At 38.1% G+C, this 17,027-nt stretch overlaps 1 protein-coding gene across 4 annotated transcripts in view; it reads right to left on the bottom strand.

Moving 5' to 3' along the window:
* The window catches only part of Hectd1 (HECT domain containing E3 ubiquitin protein ligase 1), a 118,206-nt gene that overhangs the window by 21,926 nt on the left and 79,253 nt on the right, over window positions 1-17,027 (bottom strand). For 2 of the 4 annotated variants that reach the window (XR_001175708.1, XM_013033454.1), the window contains exons 25-30: window positions 12,919-13,755; window positions 12,098-12,319; window positions 9,491-9,624; window positions 7,631-7,753; window positions 3,911-4,067; window positions 1,198-1,420 (exon numbers count right to left, since the gene is read on the bottom strand). Coding sequence is in view for 3 of the 4 variants with exons in the window: in XM_013033454.1 (XP_012888908.1) it covers window positions 1,198-1,420; window positions 3,911-4,067; window positions 7,631-7,753; window positions 9,491-9,624; window positions 12,098-12,319; window positions 12,919-13,755 (1,696 nt within the window). In the remaining variant the exon portion in view is untranslated. The remainder of the gene's footprint in view (window positions 1-1,197; window positions 1,421-3,910; window positions 4,068-7,630; window positions 7,754-9,490; window positions 9,625-12,097; window positions 12,320-12,918; window positions 13,756-17,027) is intronic. The other 2 variants (XM_013033456.1, XM_013033457.1) reach the window with 2 other exon arrangements.

Genomic DNA, 17,027 nt, shown 5'->3' with positions numbered 1-17,027 from the left:
CTCAAAGTGGCAGAGTGCTAGCCTTGAGCAAAAGAAGCTGGATAATGTCAGACCCTTAGTTCAAGCCCCAAGACTGGCAAAAAAAAAAAATTGAAGAATACCATTATTTCTTCTGTTCTACCTAAAAAGAACCTTCATTAGCCATTATATAGTCAGAATTTAAAGAATAGAAAACACTAGAAAAAATGAAGTGAATGATTATAGTATCTTATTTTGTAGATATTATTTATTTAGCCTTTACTACATCATTAAAAAAAATACTAAAACCACTTTACATGTTTTTTTGGTTTTCTGTTGGTCATGGGGCTTGAACTCAGGGCCTGGCAATGTCTCTGAGCAAATTTGCCACTTTGGGTTTTTGAGTAGTTAGTTGGAGGTAAGAGTCTCACAAACTTTCCTGCCCAGGCTGGCTTCGAACCATGATCCTTCTGGGTAGCTAGGTTTACAGGTGTGCGCCACGTCACCCAGTTTCATGTTTTGTTTTGCTTTTTTTAAATTGATTCCTCACTTCTACAGTCATTTTATAAATGTCCCCGTGGCCATTAATACTTTTTAAATTTCATGAACAAATTAAGAGGTAGGCTTAACTGACATACCCTAAAATTAGGAAGAGCAATATCTAGTACTTTATACACAATTCCCATAAAAGAGTTCAAATAACACTCTTTTCTTCAATTAGCCAAAGTGTGTGTGTGCATGCACGCGTACATCTGTGTATGTATGTTTATCTGTCTGTCTTGATCCAGCAGGCTTCAACACAGGGCCTGGCTACTGTCCCTAAGTTTTTATCCCCTATACCTCTTTATTTAACATTGTTATTATAAAGGTGATATGGAGGAGTTACCATAAGGGACTTTGAGCTCTTGTTCACAAGGCTGAGACTCTACCATTTGAGCCATAACTCCACTTCTGGCTTTTTTTGGCACTTAATTGGAAATAAGAGCCTTGCTTCCTGCCTGGGCTGGCTTCGAACTATGATTCTTAGATCTCAGCCTCCTGAGTAGCTATGATTACAGGCATAAGCCACTGGTGCTTGGCTAATCAGTCAAATTATTTCTAAACATCCTAAGAGTTAACCATTCTGTATCTGGAATAAAAAATGCTCTTCCCCGTTCCTGCAAGTAACAGAACAAGAATGCTACTGGGTTTACATGTGATGACAATATTTACTTAAACATTAAGTTAAAAATCTCTTACGTGTATGTTGGCTCCCAAATACGTCTAAGTTTATCTGATTTCACATTGCCATTACAGGACAACTGAAGTAATTTTTGTACATAATAAAAGATGGTTGATCTGAAATTGGTGAGTGGCAATTCAACTTCACGAGTTGTTCCAAGACCAGTTACTTTCAAAGTGAGGGCTAATCGAGGTGAGGGAGTACATTCAACTTCTTCCAAGAGCTCTGAATGAGGTGTTCCTATGAATTTGAAGACATTCATATTAAAATAGTAATATTAAAAAACAAGCACTCCAGAAAGAATATTGCATTAAGAAACAAGGTTGCATAAAGTTCAAATTCTTTTGCAGACATTAGGCTAAATTATGTCAAATCCTTAAAGATTCTCTTACCTCTTTGCAAGGTTTCATTCCTTCTCTAGTCTTTAAAGAGTCTGTTTCCTTGGTTTTTCTTATTTCTAGAGACTGCCTACTCTTACCATCTGTTATCTATCTTTTCTAAACATCTCTCTCTATATCTTGGTTTTTTTGTGATACTAGGCTTGAAACTCGGGACTCATGCTTTCAACCACTTAAGCTACTGTTTTATTTTTTGCAATAGAAATAATTTAACCAGACACCGGTGGCTCATGCCTATAATTCTACCTACTCAGGAGGCTGAGATCTGAGGATCGTAGTTCAAAGCCAGCCCGGGCAGGAAAGTATGTGCGATTCTTATCTCTTATAAAACACCAGAAAACCAGAAATTACCCTGCCTCCCTAAGTATCATGAACCATCATGCCTGGCTGAAATATTTTTGTTACTCATTGTAAAACATCTCATAGCACTTTAATTGAACTATATCCTTGTTACAAGTCGCATCAAAGTAATTTCCAATTTTGTTAATAATATCAATACTGTGTATTTCATCAGTGTATTAAAAATGCAGGAATATGCTTTAGTATGAATTACTGACAAAAAATACTTTATCAGAAGACATTTTAATACGATGCCAAAAAGCTTTGTATACTTTCTACTGTAGACATTCATTTTTGAAGGAATCTTGGAACTCTTGATTCAGCCTAAACCCATTCTCTCCATAAAATATTACTCTATAAATAGTGTCTATGTTCATATTTAACACTGTAATGATCTGACAACTTAAGTCATTTTAATAAGCATGTACTAGTTACAATACTTGACATTTACTGAGTCATGTATCAAGTACCATGTTAAGTGCTTTACTGTACTTCAGTTACTCTTCTCAACTATCTTGCTGAACTGGGACTATTATTCTTTCCAAATAAGAGATGTTATAAAGCCAGGCACTGGTGGCTCACGCCTGTAATCCTAGCTACTCAGGAGGCTGAGATCTGAGGACTGAGGTTTAAAGCTAGCCCAGGCAGGAAAGTCTCTGAGACTCTTACCTCCAATTAACCACTAGAAAACTAGAAGTGGTACTGTGGCTCAAAGTGGTAGAATGCTGGCCTTGAAAGAACTCAGGGACAGCAAGCGCCCAGACCCTGAGTTCAAGCTCCATCTCTCTCTCTCTCTCTCTCACACACACACAGACAGACACAGACACACAGACACACACACTGTGGAAATTCATGTATAAATAATTCCATTTCGGGGACTGACACAATGTGTTAAGTTTTCTATTGCTGGTATAAAATACTACCTACACGCACTGTTGGTTTAAAACAACACGTATTGACTATCTCATAGTTCTGGAGTTAGAAGTCTACAATGGATCTGCAAGGTTTCAGTCCTGCTCCAGACTCAAAAGTCTGTATCCTTGGGTTTTCTTATTTCTAGAGGCTGCCCACACTTAACTACTCTTATCAGTGACTGATGTCTCCTTAGTCACATTTTCCTGATTGACTACTCTGCCTCCTTAAAAGGACTCCTGTGATTAAATTGGACCCACCTGATAATCAAAGACAATCTCCCCATTTTATTAATTATTACCTGCAAAGTTTCTTTTGTCACATTTAGGGAGCCCATTTAGATTCATACCATACCTTATTAACAGTTTTATGGGATAAAATTGTCAACCAGGCCAAGTGACTGCAGAGGCCATAACTAAAACCACCAGATAGCTTTTCAAAGTCAATAAAAATTAATTTTTAACAATTTTGACCCAGTAGAAAGTAGAAACTTTCCCACCTTTAAATGAAACTTTGCTTTAAAAATTTGCACAAGTATGGGCTGGAAATGTGGCTTAATGGTAGAGTACATGCATGAAGTGTTAGGTTTGATTCCTCAGTGCCACATAAATAAAGCTGGAAGTGGTGCTGTGGCTCAAGTGGTAGAGTGCTAGCTCTGAGAAAAAGAAGCTTAAAGACAGTGCTGGCCCTGAGTTCAAGTCCCAGGACTGGCCAAAACAAAAAACTGATAGGGATGCCAGGCATCAGTGGTTCATGCCTGTAATCCTAGCTACTCAGGAGGCTGAGATCTGAGGATAACAGTTCAAAGCTAGCCTAGACAGGGAAGTCCGTGAGACTCTCCAATTAACCACTGTAAGTGGTGATGTGGCTCAAAGTGGCAGAGCACACAAGCTCAGGACAGTGCCCAGGCCCTGAGTTCAAGCCTAATGACCACAACCACCACCATCACCACCACCAACAAAAAACAACCTGAGAGGTTTAAAAATTTTTGTACTTATAATTTGAAAATAAAGTAGTATCTCATTTATCAAATTATATAAAATAATCTAAATTATTATGTAAAAAATAAGCAATACTGTACCTGGGGGCGGAATTTCTAGGTCAGTTGTCTGTTGGACATTAGTACGACCAGGCCTAGGATCAAAAGCTGGGACTAGAGCAGAAAATTGCCGCTTTAGCACATAATCGTCATCCCATGTTCTCCGCCGTCCTCCTTTCGTTTCATACTCTTCTTCTTCCTATTAAAATAACCACATACAGTCTTTAACTCCATTTCCTATATGGAAAGAAGTAAGTGTGGGCTGGGAATGTGGCTTAGTGCTTGCGTACCATGCAGGAAGCCCAGGGTTCAATTCCTCAGTACCACATTATACACAAAAAGCCAGAAGTGGAACTGTGGCTCAACTGTACAACACTTGCCTTGAGCTGTAGAGCTCAAGGACAGTGCTCAGCCCCAGAGTTCAAGTCCCACAACAACAAAAAGCCAAAACAAAACAAAAAGCTCCCAGATTTAGATATGCCTTTCATTTTGTATGTTAAGGACAAAGTAGTGCATGGTGTTAGAAGTTTTACTCAAAATTAGAAAATGAAAACAATTCTTAGGGGAGGGACACAAAGGCACAATGCCTATGTGCCTCTGATCATATAAAATAGTATTTATCAAAATGAACTGAAGAAAATGGAAACAAGATTTTTTTTCCTTCGTTGTTTTTCTTTTTATCTTATTTTGCTCATTTGTATTGGGGGGGTAAAAGAAGAGGCACAGAAATGAAGGGACAAAGGTTGAAAAAATAAACAGTGGTATTCACTAGATAGTCTACGCAGTTAAGTCCATGAGACCTTTACATTAACCAAGAATGCTAGAAGTAGAGCTGTGACTAGCAAGTGATAGAGCACTAGCCTTGAGAAATAACAAGGCCCTGAGTTCAAGCCTCAGGACTAGCATAAAAAAAAAAAAAAAAAACTTATTTAAAAATCAATCTCCTCCCTCCAGGAGGCACTTTGTATTAAAGTAAAACATTGTAAAGAGTAACTAACTTAACCACCATCACATTAAAAGGGATAGAGGTTGCCAAGCACTACTATAGCTATCTATCACCTATTACACTGGTTCTGTGGACAGCAGGTATATGCAATATGTTAAATCCATGTACTATCCATTTAGAAAGCACTACTTACTTTGTGCATGCTTGCCAGTATTAAATTCAGGGCATCGTGCTTTCTTAGTTTTGCTCAAAGCAGGCACTCTACCATTTGAGCCTCAGCTTTACTTCTAGCCTTTGATTAACTAGGTAACTCTCAGATTTGTCTGTCTAAGCTGACTTTGAGGCATGATAAACAGATCTCTGTCTTCTGAGCAGCTAGGATTATAGGCATGAGCCAACACTGCCCAGCTGTTTACTTTTAAAGAACAGTTTTCATAAACTCTTTTTTTTATAGTTGAAAGAATAGCCAGGTACCAGTAGCACATGCCTGTAATATTAGCTACACAGGAGGCTGACGTCTGAGGACTACAATTCAAAGCTAGCCTAGGCAAGAAAGTCTGCGAGGCTTTTATCTCTCACAAACAATTTTTAAGCCAGAAGTAGAGCTGTGGCTCCAGTGGTACAGCACTAACTTTGAGCGAAAAAACTAAGGAACAGTGCCTAGGCTCCAAGTTCAAATCTCAGTAATGGTGCATACATGCATGCATGTGCGAGCACGCGTGCACGCGCACACATACACTCACACACACACCTTAATTTATTTTTGGTCCTGATTATCTTCTGGTTACAATACAGCATCTTGTCAACTGAATTCCTGCCAACTAAATTTTCTATGTCATCTCCAAAATTACAAAAATGACCTTTGGAGTCCCTTTTTCCAGGCAGGCTGGACAGTCCACCCTAAGCATTAAGCAGATATCAAAGATGGATTCTGCATCCCTTTTAAAATTAAGAGACCAAAGTTGATTACAGGGGAAGTGAAGCAGGATAATGAGACAGGGAAAATATACTATTTTTAACAAATACTCAATAAGCCAAATTCAGATGTTAAGCAGAAAGTAAGGAAAAAAAATTCCTTCCCAGCATATTTCCTTTTAAATACTAAGTTACAAGGACCAGGAGACCTAAGAGAAACTTTATCTGCCCTCTCCTTTTAAATGGCTTAAAAGCCCCACCAACTCTGTAAATGGGTAGAGATGGGAAGGTAGAAAGCATATCTGGGGAAAATTAAGCTCTAGGTAGACTCAATAACACTTGCATATTTTAGAACCAATAGCACCCATCTTTGCCACCTAGAACCAGTTTAATAATTTGGGGTTGCTAGATACATGTATATTCTACCTGCTCAGAAAGAATAGATAAAGACAGCAGACAATAGCTGCCATTTCATGACTACATCCCCTATTTCTTGCAGGAACTATTTATCTCTTTTTTCCTATTTCTCTCTACTTAGACCATTATATTAAAATAAATCCTTGCTAAAACTTACAAGAAAAAAAAGATCCAAATATATTCTGAAATGAAAATTACTCCTTATTCCAAAAGTGATCTGATACTTATAATGGGTGAAACTTCTTAAGTTGTATTTTTCTGAATGTAAACTTCATACTGAATTATTCTGTGTGTGTAAAACATTTTTTGTTTTTTGTTTTTGTTTTTTTTGCCAGTTTGGGGCTTGAACTCAAGTCCTGGGCATTGTCCCTGAGCTTCATTTGCTCAAGGCTAGCACTCTACCACTTGAACCAGAGAGCCACTTCTGGCTTTTTTTGTTAATATGGTACTGAAGTATTGAACCCAGGTTTCATGCATGCTAGGCAAGCATTCTACCACTAAGCCACATTCCCAGCCCATACTGAATTATTTACATATGAAAAGTGTAGATAATTGTTAAAATCAAACAATATATACACAAAATCTAATAGTTTTATCATCTAATTGAAATTAACTTTTACAAAATATCAAACTAACATTTGGTAGTTCTATAGTAAGGACATCTGGGTTTGTATCCTAAACCAAATATTACTATCACTCCAGCTTAAAAAATGAAGCTAGTAACACTCAAAGAGTTGTCAAAAAGACTTAATATGCATAAAGTATTAAGAATTACTCCTAGCAATTAGTGATCAGTGTTAGCTATTAAGACTTCTCCAGGACTGGGAAAGTGGCTCAGTGGTAGAGCGCTTGCCTTGAATGCCTGAGGCCTTGGGTTCGATTCCTCAGCACCACATAAGCAAAAAGAAAAAAGCCGGAAGTGGCACTGTGGCTCAAGTGGTAGAGTGCTAGCCTTGAGCTGAGGGACAGCACCCAGGCCCAGAGTTCAGGCCCCACAACCGGACCCTCCTCCCCAAAAAATTACTATATATAAGATTTCTCCAAGTTCATGACTACAACAAGATAAATTTGCAGTCCATGTAGTCAGGGAAGTTTCTTTCTAAATTTGTTTTGGAGCTGGGCGCCAATGGCTCACACCTGTAATCCTAGCTATTCAGGAGGCTGAGATGTGAGGATCGCGGTTCAAAGCCAGCCCAGGCAGGAAAGTTGGTGAAATTCTTATCTCCAATAAACCACCAGAAAATGGGAAGTGGCGCTGTAGCTCAAGTGGTAGAGCACTAGCCTTTGAGCCGAAGAGCTGAGGGACAGCTCTCAGGCCCAGAGTTCAAGCCCCAGGACCGACCAAAAAAAAAAATTGTTTTGGCAGTTCTTTCCTCTTAGCCTCTCCTACCTTCTGCACATTTTCTAGGCATTTACACATTTCGGTTGATGCTTTCCTGTAAAAGTAAAAAATACAATGTAGGGAAGGTACACATGATAAATACCTGCTCCCCAATAGGTCGGCTCCCTGCTCCAGGAGGGACCTGTGGTAGTTGGGAGGTGACAGCATGATGTGTTACATCAGAGCGAGAGCCAGCTCGACGTTGCAGGGATGGACGTCTCAGAATCTTTAACAAAAAAATGCCAAGAGACACATCTAATTTATTTGATCCATTAGTATCTCCACCATTTGGCTTACCAAACAAAAAGTAGAACTAAACCCTTTATCTTCATTAGTCATTTTCAGAAAAGTTATGAATTGAATGTGTTTTGTACTATTCTTCAAAGGAAATACACTAGTATGTTTTTATTTCATTTTGTTTTTAGCAGTCCTAGGACTGCACCGAGCACCACAAACGCCAGAACAGGCTCTACCACTGAGATCGCAGTCCTTTTCAAAAAATATTTGAAACAGAACCTTGCTAAGTCGTGGTATGTCACTATGCAAAATTGTTAATGTGTTTTCTAAGTAATATATATTAAAATGACATGATTGAAATTCAACAGTTTTTGATAATAATAAAGATAAAATGTAAATAAGTAATTACAATAAAAAATATTAGGAAGCCAGGTGCAGTGGCTTTAAGTCTATAATGATAAATACTTAGGAGGCAGAGATCAGGAGGATTGCAGTTTGAGCCAGTCTGGGAATAAAAAGTTCATGAGACTCCACCTCAGTCAATAGCTGGGTACAGTGGTACCATCTATTATCTCTGCAACAAATGGAAGCACATAGGAAGATCACAGTATACACCAGCTCAGGCATAAAGCAAGATTTTATCTTGAAAAATGATAAAGGCTAAAAGGGACTGGTGGGAGTGGCTCAAGTAGTAGAGCAGCAGCTCAGCAAGCATAAGGCCCTGAGTTCAAATCCTATCACTATCAATACACAAACAACTAAAAGATATATGAAGATGGAATTTACAGTACAGTAGACAATTACGCTGGCTAACTATTCAGAATTCTGAATCATACTGCCTAGATTTGAATTTCTGCTTTTCTTCTTAACCCTGATAATATAAACAAATTACTTTTCTATGCCTCTACTTCATTCTTCCATGTTAAGCCTAGTGAGAAAATACATAGGTTCTGCTTACAAAACACTAAGTACTAAAAAATGGTTTACTGTTTAGAAATCATGAAAATTATATTTTTATATTAGTACAGTTGCCTATAATAAATGTTCAAACCTATGAAAATAAAAACACGTAACTCTAACACTAACCAACAAGTTTAACAAAATGAATACTAGGAAGCTGAAACATGTTTTGTTAGGAGGAGAACCGAGGGAAAGGTGTAGATAAATAAAGCGAGAGGGCTGGGAAGGTGGCTCAGTGGTAGAACGCTTGCGTTGCATGCATGAGGCCCTGGGTTCGATTCCTCAGCACCACATAAGCAGAAAAAAAAAGCCAGAAGTGGTGCTGTGGCTCAAGTGATAGAGTGCTAGCCTTGAGGTGAAGAGCTGAGGGCCAGTGCCCAGGCCCCAACAACAACAACAAAAAAAATGAAGTGAGAAAAGGTGGGTAAATACAGTCATTATATTCAATACATATTTGAAAACGGAATCGGGTAACTTGAAGGTATGGGAAAGATTGGAAGAATAGTGGTAGGAGTGCTACTGGTCAAGATGCATTATAGTTATAAGCCGATTTACTGAATGAAAATCACTGTGTATAACTATTTTAAGGCAATTTAAAACAACTGAAATTGTAGTATTGTTAAAATAGAGGATCAGATTAAAAGATTTTTTTCCTTAAACTAATCAAAGTTTTTATAGTGGTGCTCTATCGATGAGTTATACCCTCAGCCCCTCTCTTAATTATTAACAGCATATCTTAGTGAAGAGAATGGAGGATTCTCTCTACCATAACCTCCTCGTATTCTTGGTCCTCTTGATTGTCATCTTCATTCTCATCATCTTCTTCATCAGGCTCAGGTAAATCCTCATCATCATCGAGTTCAGCTAACAGAGTACTAGCACGGCAGCTATCAAGAAAATCTAAGAAAAATGCAAACCTTATTGTCATATAGGATTGGCACCTGACTTCACAGCCACTTGAAATGTTGTAGAATCCTATCTCAAATCTCTGAAAGCATTTTCAAAATGTAATGAGTAAAAAAAGAGCTGGCTGAAAGGTATTATCATTTTGTTGTTGAAAACAAAAACATGTGGTTCATGCCTATACTCCTAGCTACTTAGCAGGCTGAGATGAGGATCTCAGCTCAAAGTCAACCCAGACAGAAAAATCTGAAATTCTTATCTCCAATTAGCTAGCAAAAAGCCAGAAGTAAACTGGGTGCCAGTGGCTCACACCTGTAATTCTAGCTACTCAGGACGCTGAGATCTGAGGATCGTGGTTTGAAGCCAACCTCAACAAGAAAGCCCAAGAGACTCTTATCGCCAATAAACTATTCAGAAAAAGCTGGAAGTGGCACTGTGACTCAAGTAGTAGAGCAAAAGAAGCTCAGGGCACCCAGGCCCTGAGTTCAAGCCCCCCAAAAAAGGACTGAAGTGGAGCTATATCTCAATGATAAGAGTGTCAGCCTCAACAAAACAACTAAGCAAGAAAAAGAAAAACAAAACAAAACAAAACAAACAACTATTAAGCAAGAGCACAAGGCCCACAGTTTAAGCCCAGTCTACCTGCACACAGATAGCACAACATGGAAATAGGTGTGTTTATTAATCATATTTAGAAGGGAGGCATTAGATGATTTAAATTTTTTTCTACATCTACAAAACTTTCTAAGTAATATTTAATAAATCTGAAAAATCCATCTAGATACAGATAGCTGATTCAGGAGTGTAAGAACCTAAGATCAAGGTTTGAAGCCAGTCATGGTAAAAAAAAAAAAAAAACCACATGATTCCACCTTCAAAATAACAAGGAATGTGAGGCATGGCTCACATAGCAGAGTGCCATTAGTAAGCAAGCCAAGAAGGCACAGAGCTCCCAGTTTAAGGTCCATTACCAGCAAAAAAGAAAAGAAAAAAAAAAGGAAAAACTCATATGTTATCTAGTTATGTAACAGTTTTCACAAGACTTTGATAACAATGTGTAAGCAATGAAGGTGTCGAATATCCTTGTAATTATGGTAATTTACTAAAATTTCATTAGTACTGGGTATACTAGTATACTCCTATAATTTCAACACTTGAGAGACTGATGCAAGAAGATTATGAGCTCTAGGAAAGCCTAGCATACATAATGAGACCCTGTCTCAAAACAACAACAACAAAAACCAAAAAAAGGCCAGGAACAGATGGTTCATACCTATAAGCCTACTGACTCAGGAAGGTGCAATTTGAGGATGAAGATTCAAAGCCAGCCCAAGCAAACAAATTTGAGAGATTCTTTTTTTTGGGGGGGTCTGGTTGTGGGGCCTGAACTCTGGGCCTGGGCGCTGTCCCTCAGCTCTTCAGCTCAAGGCGAGTGCTCTACCACTTGAGCCACAGCGCCACTTCCGGCTTTTTTCTTTTTGCTTATGTGGTGCTGGGGAATCAAACCCAAGGCTTCAGGCATGCAAAGCAAGCGCTCTATCACTGAGCCACCTTCCCAGCCCAAATTTTTTTAAAAAAGTCAAGAAATGGAAGTGTGGCTCAAGTAGCAGAATGACAGCCTTGAAAAATAAAACAAAAACTAAGCAAAAGCCAAGTCACACTATCAGATCAAAAAAAGGGGAAGCCGGTTGCCAGTGGCTCACGCCTGTAATCCTAGCTACTCAGGAGGCTGAGATCTGAGGATCGAGGTTCAAAGCCAACCCAGGCAGGAAAGTCTGTGAGACTCTTATCTCCAATTAACCACTAGAAAACCGGAAATGCTGCTGCTGTAGCTCAAGTGATGGGGCGCTGGTCTTGAGCTGAAGAGCTGAGGGACAGCGCCCAGGCCCAGGGTTCAAGCCCCACAACCGACCAAAAAAAAAGGGGGGGAAGGGGAAATGGTAGGGATGTAGTTCACTGGTGAGAGTATTTGCCTAGCAATGAACAAGTTTGATCTCAGCAGTACAAATCCACTAATGACATTAGGCAAAAAAAGATGACACCTGAAAGTTGTCAATGCCTACTTTATCACTAGGTAACTTCAAGTATTACATCACTGAGACTTACAAATATCATATTTGTAAGAGAAATAATGTTTTTATGTGTGGATGTACGCGCAAGTACTAAGGCTTGAATTCCTTAGCATAGAAAGGCTGATGCTCTACCACTTGAGCCATACCTCCACTTCTGGCTTTTTGCTGAGATAAGAATCTCGTATTTTTCTGCCAGAGCTGGTTTCAAACTGTGATCCTCAGATTTTAGCATCCTGAGGAACTAGGATTATAGGTATAAACTACTAGTAGCCAACTAAGAAATAATTCTTTTTAACCAAAAGTCTACAGGAACCCAAAGTCTACAGGAACCCAAGAGAAAAACATAATAAAGGCATCATTACGTAAATACCTAAAAATTACTTTAAGCTGCAACTTACCATATAAGGAATATTCTGCTTCCTGACCGGTGTCACTCTCACTGGAGGTTGATGTGAGGCTGGTGGTTAAAGTATTACTTAATGACTGACCCACTGATAAAACTGTCGTTGCAGTAGCTACATTGCTGCTGCTAGTAACACTGGATGTTGACATGGTCACTGTTGATGTAGTACCAGGTGTGGTCAAATTAGGGAAACTCTGAGCACCCATAAGAGGAGAAGCTAAAGATAAAAATGAAGCAAGTCAGTATAAATAACATTGCAAAAACCTCAGAAAAACAAATATATTTATTGCCAAAAGAAGTAATAAAGCGCACTAATAATGAAAAAGTTGAAAAACAACCTTGGGAACCCAACTGAAATCCAACTAAAAATTTTTGTTTTAAATAGCAAAATATTTTCAAAATAGTAAGCATAGCTTCTTAAAAAGCAAACTTTCAATAGAAGTAATTCCTAATGTATTTTCCAAGGAAATTACTTTGATCCATGAGAAATTAAAATTAAATAACTAAAACCCATCCAGGGACTAACCAGAAGCTCTACAAGGATAATAATGTCATGTATTTCTGTGAAAAACATAAGCGATATTGTTTTCTATCCTTTTAGAACAAGAGACTTTCCTACAGCTGATCTGAATTCTTAGAATGCTTCTGTAGACTGTAACTTCCAATTCCTGAAGTACTAAATCTGCTAAAGTTTTATCTTACATGGTTAACAGTCTAGTTAAATACTTGAACCAGAACACACTGAACAAGAGACCCTACATATTGCATCCCTCAAAGTAGAAAAAGCATTGGGTCCCATAAGGAAAGCTCACTTACTTGCTGTGCTCATCACATTCCTCCCCAAAGTATTAGTGTTGTTATCACTGCTGCTTCGGCTTAGATTCATGTTGTTCGTGGCATTAGTCCGTGCTATGTTTGCCACTCTCCTTACAAAACTCTCCAAGCTAGATGTTTCTCTTGAGGACAGGTTAGGTACACTTGCACTAGAGCTCATGGGGGCCCCAGCAGCCAACAAAGAACTCACTGACAGTCTGTTACTTGCTGAAGAGCTAAGAGGTCGTTGTGAAGCTGCTTCTTTATTAGTTAATTCAGATACTGAACTAACGTCAGGAGAACTAACACTAACAATTCCCATGGATATTGCACTAGACTCCCCAGGAGTACGAACAGAACTATCAGGGCCTAACTTCCTTTCAACATTTTCACTTCCCGTTTCCGCTGTTAAGGTGCTGGTGCTTGCACTGGAAGATGACCCTACTTCTGTTTGAGGGACGTTTTCAGCAGATGAAAGAACAACAATTGGTTCATGGACATCAGCTCCTGAAACTATACTGTGTTCCATTACAATTTCTGATCTCCGTTCCGTTTTGGTCGAACCCAAGCTGATGTCGCTGCTACTGGCCACGCTACACACAGAACTGCTGCTTCCTTTTCTACTTGAGGAGCCTGCAGCAGCAGATGTCTTGTCAGGACAGTTGTTTTTCACCAAGCTGCTCCATGATTGCGTTGTGCCTGAAACAGTGGATGAAACAGGTTTGGGTGATGCCACTGTATCAGGGTCGTACCCTGGTGCAAGCTTGAGGTCAAATTTTCCTTCTGCGCCCATACGGTAAGAGTTTGAGCCACCAGCATCCCAGGTGACATCAATCCAGCCTGGAAAGGGACAGGAGTTTGTGAGACCCAGCAGAAAGCAGATAGGAGCGTGTTAGACAGTAGCTCCACAATATGGGATCAGCTTTTCATCTGTGCTGTATTTCTCTGAGTTTCTATAGTAATTTAATTTCTGCCAACCAAAATAAAGTTTGGACTGATCAGTGTGAAATACTGAACCTATATGGCTATTCTTGCTATCTTATGCTCTGTGTTATTTAACTCTCACATACATGAAAAAAATATTTGAATTGTACACAACATTTCTGGAAAACATCTAAAATTAAATCTCCCATTTATTTTATGTATTTCTGACCTGTTTACAACTAGTGATATTTAGAAACAATATAAGGATCAAATTTACATTTGTAATACTACATTTTAAGTGGACTTGTTTTTCTCCTTTTTTTTTCATAGTTAGGGATTCAACCTAAGTCTTTAAACATTACTAGACAACTACTTAACATGAAACTACATTCCCAGATCCTAAAAGAATGTTTTCAAAACTTAAAAATGCCTATTCAACTTCAACGAGAAAATGAAAGTTTAAAAATTGCTAAAAAATAAAAATTCCTCTAAAAATGTCAGATTAGAATGATTTCTAAGGTTGGACCTTAGAAACCCTCTAAATACAGATATTCATATATGACTTGTAGGAAGTCTAGGTTAGCTCAAATAAAATATTAAGTTAGCATTTCAGTTGTGTTCTCAAAGTTCAATGGTTATTTGATTTTCTTAAAATTAAGTGTAATAAATTTGGTTAAGGACAGAAAAAATGTAAACAAAAGGGGAAAAGCATGCGAAGTTCTTTTATTGGAACCTATATACTAAAGCTAATAACATGTAAAGAACTAATAAGCATACCGACATTTAATCTATATTTATTTGTAATTAGAAAATTGTACTCTTTTTTAAAGAAAAGAAAATAAAATTCCAAGAGCAAAAAAGAAACTGCCTATTAGAAAGTAAGTTAATAGAGACCTTCGTGTTATAAGCTAGCTATCTATTCCAGAACACAACACATTTAAAAAATTACTTATAAAGTATAACAAGCTTTCATAAGCTGAAAAGTACTTTACCCACACATACACAGGTGTGAATTCTAGCATACACATGCACTGACATATTAAATCACACAGCCACCCATACACACAGTTCATATATGTTCAAGATGAAGCTCAGAGATAGGGGTGTAATAGTGAATTACCTGCAGGGATTATCTGCATGTGAGTTCTTTCAAAGGAAAACTGACTGCCCCAAATCTATATTAAGTAGGTTAGATGCGATTTCAATTGCTTCAATTTATTCTGAATGCTGAAATAACCTCTGAAGAACCAACATTTTACTATCTCTTGTGCTACATAAAAAAGTCTGAAAAAAGGTAAGTTTCAAAACACATCCCAATCCCAAATAAAACTGAGTTCTACATAGCAATAATTGGCCCCAAAACATGCTGATAACTTATTTTAGAACACTTACCAAAATCTGTACTTATATTCTTGTTTTACCAATAAAAGAGTTGTCCTTACCCACTGAATATGACTTTTAACAAAGTCGCTTTTATATTTGTGCAACAGATGAATAAATGGATAGTTCTAGTACTACAGACTCTTCAGGAAGGAAACAGATATAACTGATATAACATGGAAAAAAATACTAAGAATATAAATTGCTTAAATAAGGTCTAAGATTGTCTTTAAACTGGTATTTCAAACCTGGTAGAAACAAGAAAGGGCAAATACAAAGTACAACTAAGTCTACAAATACAAAACTCTCAACTCCTCCTGTGTCCCTAAAACTGAAAGACTTCAGTAAAAATCAGTTAGAGTTAGTAAAAAAAAAAAAAAAAAAAACATAGGCATTATTGAAAATTGGTTGGCATAAATATTTTAAAGTTTAGAACATTCTCTAACATTCAATATTATGTAAAAACTTTTAGTTTGGGTTTTTTTTTTGTGCCAGTCCTGGACTTGACATCAGGGCCTGGATACTGTCTCTGAGCTTAAGGATAGTGCTCTACCACCTGAGTCACAGCTCTACTTTTGGCTTTTTTTGGGGGGTGGGGAGGGGTGGTTAACTGGAGGTAAGTCTCACAGAACTTTTCTCCCAGGCTAGCTGAAACCACATCCTCAGCCTCCTGCGTATCTGGGATTACAGGCGTGAGCCACTGGCTCTTGGCTTCAATCTCTTCTTCTTTTTTTTCTTTTGGGGGTCAGTCATGGGGCTTGAACTATGCCTGGGCTGCTGTCCCTGAGCTCTTCAGCTCAAGGTGAGTACTCTTTATCACTTGAGCCACAAGGCTCGAGTGGTTAACTGGAGATAAGAGTCTCACAGACTTTCCTGCCTAGGCTGGCTTTGAACCACGATTCTCAGATCTCCTCGTGAGCCACTGGCTGAATCTCTACATTTTTAAGATCGGTAAAAGCAGCCCTTTCCTGAATATAGATTCTGAAATTAAGATTCTATCCAGAGTAAAAATTAATTATATTCCTATATCCCTAATTAGCTTCATCTTAAGTCACATATGTCAAAACAATTTCAGATAGACTATCAACTTATAAATATTGAGTAATACTCTAAATTTGCACTGAATAGTACTATTTTCATCTCAACCTTTATTAATGTTTATAATTTTTGTCTTATTATAAACCTGCTTGGAATTATCAATAATTTCAAGCAGAATTCAATGATACAGAAATACATTTAGTAATGTGGTAAAGGAACACAAACCTAAAAAGCAATAAAATCAGCTGGGTGCTAGTAGCTCATGCCTGTAATCCTAGCTACTGAGGAGGCTGAGATCTGAGGACTGTAGTTGAAGCCAGCCCAGGCAGAAAAGTCTGTGAGACTCTCATCTCCAATAAATTACTCAGAAAAGACTGGAAGTGGCACTGTGGCTCAAATAAGAGTGCTAGCCCTTAGCAGAAAGAGGCTCAGGGACAGTGCCCAAGTAAAATCAAAGGGTTTATTTAGATAACTGTTTATCACTTGAAATTAAATATATTGTGATAATATACAATTACCATAATTGTTAATTATTCTCTAAGCACTGTCCTTTTTATTATGAAACTTTGATAACTTGGTAAAAACTGAGATTATGACATGTTTCTTTTTTTTAAAGCTAGGAAAAAATTAGCTGGGTGCCAGTGGCTCGCTCATGCCTGTAATCCCAGCTACTCAGGAGACTGAGATCTGAGGATTGCAGTTCAAAGCCAGCCTGGGTGGGAAAGTCCATGAGACTTTTTTTGTTTTTGTTTTTATGGTCGGTTATGGGG

The sequence above is a fragment of the Dipodomys ordii genome, unplaced genomic scaffold (assembly GCF_000151885.1).
Source record: "Dipodomys ordii isolate 6190 unplaced genomic scaffold, Dord_2.0 Scaffold168, whole genome shotgun sequence".
NCBI classification, from domain to species: Eukaryota; Metazoa; Chordata; class Mammalia; order Rodentia; family Heteromyidae; genus Dipodomys; species Dipodomys ordii.
This window is presented reverse-complemented; position numbering and strand designations above follow the sequence as displayed.